The sequence below is a fragment of the Podarcis muralis genome, chromosome 1, assembly GCF_964188315.1.
Source record: "Podarcis muralis chromosome 1, rPodMur119.hap1.1, whole genome shotgun sequence".
Classification (NCBI taxonomy): Eukaryota; Metazoa; Chordata; class Lepidosauria; order Squamata; family Lacertidae; genus Podarcis; species Podarcis muralis.
The window spans coordinates 83,279,165-83,290,315 of record NC_135655.1 but is presented as its reverse complement, the minus strand read 5'-3'; the positions used below and the strand labels follow the sequence as shown (position 1 = coordinate 83,290,315).

Genomic DNA, 11,151 nt, shown 5'->3' with positions numbered 1-11,151 from the left:
CCATCAGTATACTTAGCATAGTAATGCCCCAAGGAACAGAAAGGGACCAGTAGCAGTACTGAGTGAAGAAATCATAAATGGTTCCTAACAAGGAAATTTCCATCCAGAATGTCTGCTTATCCACGTTATCAGGTTTCTTCATCAATCATAATGAATTTTTTAAATGAACTATCATTCTCTGCATGTTCTCAGATTCCAAGTTTTCTCCACCTTTTCTCTACTCCACATTGTAAATTGTAATCAACTGTTATGAGGGCAGGTTGTATTTCCATGCAGCTTTTGAAACCCTTCCTCTTAACTCAGTTGGCTGAAAGACTGAGCTCTCAAAGTGGGTTGCACAGGAGGAAGCTGCCTATCATTCACCCGTAGTTATGATCACAGCTACACATATGTATATGAGTGTGTATTCATTCCTATTTGCACTACATACAACTGGAAATCAGATATGTGCCTATTTTGTAATTAAAGCTTTTCTTTTTCTTTTCTTTTTTGAAAAAACTGCAATTATATATTATTATTATTATTATTATTATTATTATTATTATTATTATTATTATATCCCACCTTTTTTCCTGACAGGGACTCAATGTGGCTTACAGCTACAATAGGTGGGTATATAGCTGTTTATATGTGGTAATAAGGCCCACACTACCTATTTCTATCAAAACAATAGTTCCTAGTATACTCTTGACACAGCAATCTCGCTAACTGGTTTGTATGGATATTTTGAAGAGGAGAAATGATCATACCAATATGAAATCATTCAACTTACCAAGGTACTCTGCAATTAACTTCAAGGCAATCTTATTGACAGAGAGGAACTTCAAAAGAGAATACGTTAAACCACTGAATTACGAGTAATCAGGAGGGACTGTGTTATTGTGGATAGGACTGGACAATGGATTTTTTATCATAGATGTTAACTGGCTTACCGACAAGATGTTTTTCGCTAACAGTCACTTGCAATAACATAATAGCCCCACACCTTTTACATCTCCTTTCGTTCTGACCTCGCTTTACAATACCCCCAAGGATTCATGCACATGCTGCAACTCAGGATAGCATTTCAGGCATCCGATGGAGCAAACTAGTCCACTAAAGCTTATGCAATTTGTTAGTTTTCAAGGTGCCTCTGAGGATAACACGGAGGTGGCGGGGAAGAACTCGGAATGCTGCGCTGAGCTGGTTGGAGGGGGGTGGAGAAGAAATACAGTAATTAATGTAGCAAATAAATAGATAAGATTTTTTAATGTACGCTTCGATCCACTTCGCTTGCTAGTAAAAGTCTACGCTGCAGGGAGACCCGCAGCGGCACCACGCGAAGACGGAATTCCACGAACCTTCACCAAACCATCTCCGCCAATCCCTGTGGACTTTTAAGAAGCTCGCAGCCAATTACGTACTGTTATTGTCCGCGTCATCAACCCACCCTTTCCCCTCAAAACATTCCGCCCTTTCCTATCCTTCCATCCAACCAACCAACCAACCAGCGAAGAGATCCCGCCTCTTCTCGGGGCGCTCCTAGCCAATGAACGTTCAGGAAAGCGGCGATTGGTCCCAGTTCTTACTCCCGCTAGCCGCCGGCTTGGAGCGGAGCTGCGGTCTCTGTCGCGGGTGAGTTCCTTGGCGTCCTTTTTGACGCTCCGTGACGCCGGGCCGAGCGCGCGCTTCCCCCCCCCTCCAGGCTCCTGGAAATTCTATCCGCGCGAAAGGAAGGAGAGGGGTGGGGGTAGGGAACGGAGGCCGTAGCGGCGCCTGTGCGCCGGGGACCTTCACGGGGGCGCCAAAGGACATGGAGCTACGCATGCGTGAGGCCGGCTGAGGTCGTGACGGCGCATGCGCCTGGTGGGCCTTGAAGGAGGAGGCAGGGGGATATGCGCATGCGGATTTATTCTGCTCCTATGGCTGAGGGGGAAGGCCGAATTGGCACCGCCCAAGGGGCGGGAGAACAGGAACCAAGGCCCCGCCCCCTGAGTTCCACATCGACCCCTGCGCCCCACGTTGCGCTTTCGGTTGCCTGAGTAAGTGTCAGCAGCGCCCTCCCCAGGTCTCATCGTCTAGGGCGGGAGGGCCGTGCTAGGCCCCGTGTGCGCAGGGGATTCCCTCCCGCTAAGGAGCAGGGGGCGCCTCGCAGGTGCGGCGCCCCTGGCTCTGGGATGCCTCTGCCCGGTTCTGTGTGGGCTGCTGACCGGGATTATTTTAACATTTAACTATATAACATTTAACTGCGCACTCTGATAACTTCCCCACTGGGTTGCTGCAGTGTGTGCTTGGTGGGGCTTCCCTTGGAAGCTGTCCCGGTGACAGTGTCACTGCAGCGAGCGGGGACCATGTCACACCCATTCTGAAAGTGTTGGACTTGCTGCTGGTGAGCTACGGGGCTCAGTGCAAGGTGTTGGTACAAGTGTACAAAGCTCTGAGTGCTTTAAGACTCATGTGTATGGCTTCCCCCGACACCTGCCAACTGGGTTTTTGCAGTCTGCAGGGGAGGCCAGACTTGTGGTGTCCTTGGGGAATATTGGGGCACCAATATTTTGCATTGCAGTTCTAATTTTGTTTTTAATGTTGCATTCTTATTAGCTGCACTGGGCTCTCATGAGAGAAATGGTGGGGTGTAAATAATAAAATAATATCTGAATGACTGCTGTCGTTTGTATTTTCAAAGGGAGAATAGTCATTGTTTTCCTGGCCAATAAGCCTTCAGTGCAACCTGAAATTTTCTTTGTACTTTTCCACAGTCTAACCCAGTCAAAAGTGCAATCGTATGTGTGCGTACTCAGAAGTCTCACTGTGTGTGGTAGGGCTTATTTGCTAGTAAGTGAACATTGGCTTGTATAATAATCCTACATATTATGCTTAGAAGTAACAGCTGGTTTGTTCAATAGGGTTTACTTCCAAATAAGTGTGTATAGAATTGTATGCTATATCTGCATAATGCCACCATCACTCCATATTAAGATTATGACAAATTGCACATGGGGGCTTCTTCAACATGTCCAGAAATATATTTTTTCTTGCCCTCCTTAAAAAAAAAAACTTTTAACATCAAGTTTTTTGAGTCCTGGTGAACTTGCACTTTTCCTGTGGAATATTTTAATTCATCATATGAAACACAACTGTTGACTGCTGGATTAACAAGATTAGGTAACAGATTTAACAAACTTGATTACTGCTACTTTTTTTTTTTTTACAAGAATGTTTTTGTTTTCCTTCCTTGTTCCCTTTGCAGAGGAGTCCTAGACTCAGATTGAACATGCCTGTGTTGTGGATAATGCGCCAAGCTTCCCGAATAGGTAGGCTGCAACAAAAAAGTCATTCGAGTTCAAAGTTGGCATTTGACCAGAATCCAAGAAGGAATATTTGTTTATGTAGACCGTAAATCCATAGAAATAAAGTTGCAATGACTGATGCCTTCTAATATCTAATATCTACCACGGGCGATGAAAGTAGACATCTTGTTGGATTTTGAACAACTTCTCTGACACCTCTTATGATAGTATATTTAACTGTTTTGAAGAAGTATTTTAGGAAAGTCCTCCAGTGTTCTGGCTGTCTCCTAGTTGGATTCTACAGTTGAAGAACCTGAAGGGAACAATACGAATTCTGTGCACACATTGTGGATGCCATTGTTCTTGTGCAAATCTTGAAGACTGTGTGGTTGGAACTTAATTGTTTGTAATACTTTCCTAACACGACCTTTATGGTCTACATAAACCCCAAGTGCTTCAGCCAATTTTGTAGCATTGGCCTGCTTAAAGGCACAGCATAGGTTTTGAAGTGCTTCTGGTAGAATCTCTGGAATTCTCTGGAAAGGTAATTGCATAGTTTCATTTCAAAGTGTACATGTAAATCACAAGATTATGGACCTACACTGTAATAGAAGTTGCATATGAATCTGACTAAATAATGGTGGTGTGGTTCTATGCTCCTTTGGGACTCTGGGACTAGTGTTTCTACTCTTATTTAGCATGTTGCCCAACTTTTCTGTTCTCTAGGGTCTCCAGTATGCTTAAGTCTTACCCGACATCTCAGCAACACAACCCCAAGAGCTTCCTACAGTAAGTACATAATGGTGTTCTCTCTGTCTGAACTACTTGAAAGGATAGTTTAGAACATTTGTCTCTAGATGTTGGTCCTAGAGGCTCTTCTTCATGGCATAGATATGAATTTTGATAATATCTGCATGTTCCCAAAAGTGACACCACACATGAATGTTTCTCTTTGAAATCTTTGTTTTAATGAATATTAACATGGGAAATTATTCGTAGGAATGTATTACAATGAAATCTGTGATGTTTTTGGACAGCAACAGCTTACACTTTTCTGTTTTGGCTGCAGAATATGTAAATCTAAGAGAGGAGCCGACAGACATGAAATCCATTACTGACAAGGCTGCACAGACTGTCCTGTGGACAGAACTTATCCGAGGTGAGAAGCAGAATGATGGTTGGAAAGGCTGAGCTGGTAAAGAAGAGAAACTAGTTTTGTAACTTCGAGCAGTTTGTCCGAGTGGGCATGAAGGGGAAGATTCTAATATGCAGTCCTAGAATGGATTATCCAGAGAGCTGGCAACCTCCTCATATCCATGGTCTCCACAGCAGTTTTGTCTTGAACCATGACAAGGTATTATCATCTCATGCTGACTGGCTGGCTGTAACTACAGGCAACTCTCAATTTACACGCATTCAATCGGCGTGCTGTGTCTTTCCCCTAGTTTCCCCCAACATTATAGGTACATGGGAAAGTGGAAATAGTGCCCTACCAGGGCATTATTTGCCATTGAGCTAGGTAAAGGTAAAGGGACCCCTGACTGTTAGGTCCAGTCGCGAATGACTCTGGGGTTGTGGCGCTCATCTCGCTTTATAGGCTGAGGGAGCCGGCATACAGCTTCCGGGTCATGTGGCCAGCATGACTAAGCCACTTCTGGTGAACCAGAGCAGCGCACGGAAACGCCGTTTACCTTCCCGCCGGAGCGGTACCTATTTATCTACTTGCCCTTTGTACCTGGTGGTAATTGTGACTTGTTCTAGGTAAGCAGGCAAGCTGTAGCACTGCAACAATTGGAATATTAAATCTCGTTTAGTTCTAGGTAATTTATTTAGCAGTTAAATAACTGTCTTAAAATTTGTTTGAACTCTGTTGTTCACACGCTCCCAAGTTTGAGGGTGAACTGTGTATTTAAATAAAACATCTGCTTTGTCCTATCCCTCAGGCTTGGCTATGACCATGAGCTACCTCTTTAGGGAACCTGCTACCATCAACTATCCCTTTGAGAAGGGTCCCCTGAGTCCCCGCTTCCGTGGGGAGCATGCCTTACGCAGATATCCATCTGGAGAGGAGAGGTGCATTGCCTGTAAGCTTTGTGAGGCTGTTTGCCCTGCTCAGGTAAGGCCCTTGTTATCAGCTCTTTGCTTCCTTTCTGATGTGGCACGTGACATTTGTAAGCCAATGGAAAGCTGCAAGCCATCTGGGAGATAAACTCTCACACAACCTGTAATAGGGTAATAGGGCCTATATATAGAGTCCTGTTCAGATTCTATTTGTGAGTAAATTCCATATCCATGGGACCTACTTTCTTTATCTGAACTACATGAATGTCCATTCTCTTTCATTTGCATGCAGCTGGTAGCAAGAAGTGAAATAATTTGTCTACTTGGTGCTACAGTGCTGGGATAAAAATGACAATGTATGGTAGATCACTTGCTTCAGCTACACATACCCTTGCTGAGCTAGTGCTTGAAATAGGGCTTTCATTTTGAGCAGGATGGTAGGCTCTTGTTGAACTACTGTGTTGACTGTGACATCCCTCTAAGCTTGGGTCCCTTCTCTTCCATGGCATCTTTGCAGTTCTGTTGAATCCCTGAGCCTCTTGATTGCAAATGAGGTTGCCTTCATTCCAGCAGGGATAAACTTGCTGTTGCTCCTCCTCTAGTTCAGCATGGGTTTTCAAGGCTTCTATAACTGGGGCTTGGGGAATGCCACATGCTAGTGAGTTACGTCTCTTTCTCCCTCACAGGCAATCACCATTGAGGCAGAGCCCCGTGCTGATGGCAGCCGCAGGACCACTCGCTATGACATTGATATGACCAAGTGCATCTACTGCGGATTCTGCCAAGAAGCTTGTCCAGTTGACGCCATTGTGGAGGTGAATGGGCTGTGTGTTTTCAGGCTAATGAAGAGGTGCTATTACATTTGCCCACTTTCAATTTGTGTCTAGAAGATGGAGCTACTTGGAGAGAGAGTATGCAGTATGGACATGTCTGTGTATACATGTAATTTTTATTTGACTTCATCCTCCTTTCTGTGTTATGCAGGGGCCCAACTTTGAGTTCTCCACAGAAACACATGAAGAGCTTCTGTACAACAAGGAGAAGCTGCTCAACAATGGTGACAAGTGGGAAGCTGAGATTGCTGCTAACATACAAGCTGACTACTTGTACCGGTGATGGAGCACTTACTACAACCCTCACACATCCTCACCAGCCGAAGCCAAGTCCGCAATAAAGGGCATGCACTCATTGTTTGTCTCCCTGTGTCTTGAGAATGAGGAAGACATTGTAGGCAAACTTTTTGAAGATAATGTAGAATGCAGAGTCCTACTTAGAGAGGAAAGGATGAGGGGGCACATGATCCATCTTTTCTTTTAATGTAGGAGTTTTTATTGCTCTAAGAGGGGAAATTTAAGAGGCAGTGGAAGGGTGTTGGTCTGGGAACAGTTGATGGATAAGGTGAGAGAAAGGAGAACCCAGATCTGTTTCGTGGACCTTTTTCGTTGTTGGAAAGATTATTTACTCTTATATTTTAGGTAGTGGCCTCAAACTTTTTGGACAGGTGTGTATATTTGGAATTTTGGGTGTGTGTCTTGAGTGGAATCACAAAATGGCTTTTATGCTCGGCATGGCTCCCATTTCTGGTAGGGGCTCCAAACACACACTCCTCAGACTCGGTGAACATGCATGTGCACAAACCACACACAGTTCCCATCTGCACAGATTCCTGTCCTTTCTCTCCACCTTCCGGCCACCAGTTGGCTTACCTGAGCTTCTTCATTTCTCAACTCTCACCAGCTTACCATACAGCAGCAGTGACGGGTCTCCTTTTTTTTTACAAAGCAAACAAGAGTGTGCTGCAAAGTACTGGCCTCCAGCTTGCACTTATCTTCATCTTGTGGGAATGCACTTGGGCCCATGTGAAGCAGTGTGGGAAGATGGCAGCAGCTAGAGGCCAGCACTTCACTTTACAGTAAGCCCTGAGAACCACTGCATTCAGAACATTGTGGAATCAATTCAGATATTCTGGAAAACTTGTTAAGGGTTCCATCAAGGTTAGAAACATGATGCAGGCAGAAAGCTAACTTTCTCCAGTGTGGGCTAAGCAAGAACCTTCCCCACTGACAGAATACCTTTCCTCATAAAGTATTTTTTCTCACATGAGAGAGAATTTTAAAGAGGTAACTTAGCTCCCTCCACCTAGGTGCATTCAGATTGGTGCAGTTGTGGGAATCCTATACTGCATGCTTTTTTCAGAATATTTGAATTGGTTCTGAATAGAGTTGAAAAAGCTGTTTTTGTACTAAGATATCTACTGCTCAAAGCATTCTTATCTCTCTATTCTGCAGTGAAAGCTTTGTCAGTACTTGCTTGTTTAAGATATGCCTGAGTGGATAAAGGAGGAACATGCACTCAACTCATAAAAGTCTTGCTTTGAGAAGCGGGCACAACCTTCAGCTTTTTAGCTGCTTATTGTCCAGAAGAGGGAGAATGCTTATCTGCCTCTTGCATTTTGTTCAGTCCTAGAAACCCTGTTCTCCATGCAGAAAGAATAGTTTTCTTTTGTTCACATTGGTGTGCACCACTACTGGTCTATACCATACTTATGGGAGTTCCAGCAGGCCTCTCAGGACTTGGGTTGCATTATCTCTGAACTCTGATAATTTAAGCAGCCTTGAAAAACAAAAATATTCTTTCTCTCCCACCCCCATCCGCTCTTAAGGATGGAGCCAAGTTCTTCTGCTGTTGGAACATGATCTGTGTTGCACATTTTTGAATTCCTGTTCTGATGCAGTGTTGTCACGTAGCGTTTATTTCTGCTGTGACAGAGCACCCACCCTAAATTCTGGAAGCTCAGGGTTGTGTTAGGATTCACTGGCCCTGTGGAACAGTAGTCTATATCCCGTATTTTTCCGTGTATAAGCCTAGGTTCCCCCCCCCTAAAAAATAATGTCCAAAATTAGGGGGCATCTTATACTCTGGGCCATCTCCCCCCATTCTGTAATTTTCTTCTACCAACAGCATCTTTAAAACTATCAGCACTTAGAAAACAAAGATATGACTTATGAGTAGGAATGGGGAAGGTTGGAATAAAGCAGTACTGGTGCAAAGAGAAAAAAATCCCTGCTTACAAACATTGTAAGCATATTGATAACAATTTACTATTGATAAGCATTTCATCTCAAAAGTACACTGAGATCTGCATACAATTGTTTATCACAGTGCTGGCTCCTCCTGATGCACTGATCATAGCCAGGAGAACAATAGCTACCTATCTGCATACTACTGTTTCAATCAGTTCTATCCAATAAGGTCTGCATGACCTGCTAGTTCAGTCTATAGTAACCTGCTTAAGATTCTTCCTAAATGCTTTCTCTTCTCATTAATATACACACCATCTCCTGTACAGGACAGAAAGCTTGAAACACTGGACAGTTGAAGGGTGCCACTATGAGGCTGGGGGAGGGAGGAGACTGAATGCTGGGAGTGGGAAGTTAGTCCCCCCCACATTCTAGGCAGGAAAAGGTAGATAGCAGTGTATAAAATTGTGGTTGTGTACCTCCAATGAGAAGCTATCTGATTAGTGGCAAACATTTCCTATACTGTATTTCCACTGATACATTTTTAGTGAGGATGAATCAGTATGTCTAACCAAACCTGAAATAGTATTTGAGACATGTCATGGGAAAAAAGGAACTAAGAGGGAGTCAAATGCTTTTCCATCGGAGAAAATGAAACTTGTAAACCGGGCAGCTGGTGATGAGTAAGTCCTCAAGCAAGCTGGCATTTCCACATGTGTAGCTTTTCAAATCAAATGACCATATAATCTCTTAACGTAGCGTGAATTGTATTTAGAGCTAAATTCAGTTGAACTACCTTGGTTTGAACATGTATAGGTCATTGTATAAAGGAGGATAAAGGATTGTCATGATGGAAGTGGACAGTAGTGTGTTGCTTATTTATAATAAGGTGGAGGGGGCTAGTTGTCACAAAAGCTGCTGATGAATAGCTCGGGGCTACAGTAGCACAACCCTAGTTCAGTGGAGCATTTGTTAAGTTGTGCACACTTCTTAACAGGCACCTGAGGCATCTGATTATTGTAAAACAAATTACGATGCAGAACAGCATCTGTATATAATTGCTCCACACAGAGTCAACATTTTTATTTGAGTATGGCTCCAATAGCTCTCTTATCTTAGGTTATTGCCAGCTCAGCCCTCATCAGTGTATATGTGAAGCTGTTTAGCACCAGTGTGCACTGCTTTACACTTACAGTTAGCTGCATTTGCCATGTTATTGTCTATCCACTTTAGACAGATCCTTTGGAGCTTTCATTCATTTTATAGTCCCTCATTCTGAATAATGTGATGTTGTCAGCAAACTTTGCCACCTTGCTGCTCACCCCCAACTCCAGATAATTTATGTACGGTATGTTGAATTACCGATACTGGTTCTTGGAGAGATCTATTTCTTATATTCATGTGCTGTGGTTCTGTTTGACCAATTACCAGTCCATAAAAGGATCTGTCCTTTATTTTTTAGCATGCCAGAGGTTCCTTCTTGCTGTATGGTATTCAAAGAGCTTCACCTACGTTATATCATAAACAGAATAGTCCTGCAACACGTGTTAGTATTCTGTCCCCCCCCCCCCCCGTGCTGCTAATAATTGCAATATAAACTAGGACTAGCTGGGAATCTCCAGCCTACAGGCCAGACTTGGCCCAGTAGAATTCGCCATTTGGCCAGTGAGGTTGTTTTCCCCTGAAACCATGTAATAATCAGGTGTAGCACTGGTAAAAATGCAGAATTAACACCCTCCCCTCTCATTGTGCATCAGCTGATTCATTAGGTTATGAATAAAAGCTACTAATAAATGATTGTAGCCCACTCCAGCGTGGCATAAGATCCCAGGCTAAACAGCATCTTTATCTGAGCTATTCAAAATACCAGACCACAAAGAGAAATAAAGACTTGAAATAAAAAGGCGTATTTTAATGGGGTTGCAAAACTTCCTGACACCATCTCTCTGGACAGGGAACACCCCTTGTGCACAGCAAGTCACTAGTTCTATGTCTGCCACTTTGTGAAAAGCTGCTTGAGGGATTTTTCATATTGTTTGGCTGCCTTTTTTGTATTATTTTTATGTTTATACCTCATCTTTCCTTCAAGGACGGTGTATATCGTCCCCATTTTATTCCTGCAACAACCCTGAGAGTGAATGACTGGCCCAAGGTAACCCAGTGTGGGGTTTTGAACCCTGGTCTCTTAGGTCCCACACCAGCTGTCAAATATCTCTCTTGACAGTGCTATTTTTCTAGAAAAAGAGGAGCCGGAACTCACTGTGAACGCTTCTCTTGTTCTCAATGGCGCCCACCTGAGAGGTGCTAGAACTGAGTTCCGGCTGGGGAAAAAAGCCCCGTCTTTTAATATTGTATCTGTGGTGAGATGCTAACCGCTTTGGACTTCCTTTTTAAAGGAAAAGGGGGTTACAAATGCACAATTAAATTCAATGAATAAATAGCTGGTCCTCTAGCATGCTCTGCATTACACATGCAGCTTCCACTGGTTTGTTGGTTTGCTTCTACGTAGTTGAATTGAGTGTTGCAGGCAGGCAAGAGCTTAAGCCTCCCTCTAGGCCACATCCAGGCCCACAGGTGCCCAGACCAGGCAGGCCAGAGATTCCTGCGGTTTTTGCCATTGCTGGTTCTGGTGCGCCACAGGCTGTCAAGCACATAACCAAATCCTTGCCGTGTCAAGGAGGTGGCGGGCTTCCGAAGTGGGTGCCCTTGTCTGGGTGGCCATCAGGCCCTCGTGCACTATCACGTCCTTTGGGGCATCGCTTTGTCTAGCCACGGAAAGCCCCCCGGACATTTTCCTGGGA

At 44.0% G+C, this 11,151-nt stretch overlaps 1 protein-coding gene across 3 annotated transcripts; it reads left to right on the top strand.

Moving 5' to 3' along the window:
• Positions 1 to 1,482: 1,482 nt before the first annotated feature.
• Positions 1,483 to 6,519, top strand: NDUFS8 (NADH:ubiquinone oxidoreductase core subunit S8). 3 transcript variants are annotated; one of them, XM_028740233.2, is made up of 8 exons: positions 1,514 to 1,614; positions 2,739 to 2,814; positions 3,230 to 3,293; positions 3,996 to 4,058; positions 4,339 to 4,428; positions 5,213 to 5,385; positions 6,017 to 6,145; positions 6,315 to 6,519. In XM_028740233.2, the coding sequence occupies exons 1-8, from the start codon at positions 1,529 to 1,531 to the stop codon at positions 6,444 to 6,446; spliced, it is 813 nt and encodes a 270-aa protein (XP_028596066.1). In that variant the 5' UTR covers positions 1,514 to 1,528; the 3' UTR covers positions 6,447 to 6,519. The 3 variants fall into 3 exon arrangements, with proteins under 3 accessions (XP_028596092.1, XP_028596066.1, XP_028596076.1); XM_028740259.2 differs by lacking the exon at positions 2,739 to 2,814 and having other exon boundaries at positions 1,483 to 1,614; XM_028740243.2 differs by lacking the exons at positions 1,514 to 1,614; positions 2,739 to 2,814 and adding an exon at positions 1,872 to 2,021.
• Positions 6,520 to 11,151: the final 4,632 nt, after the last annotated feature.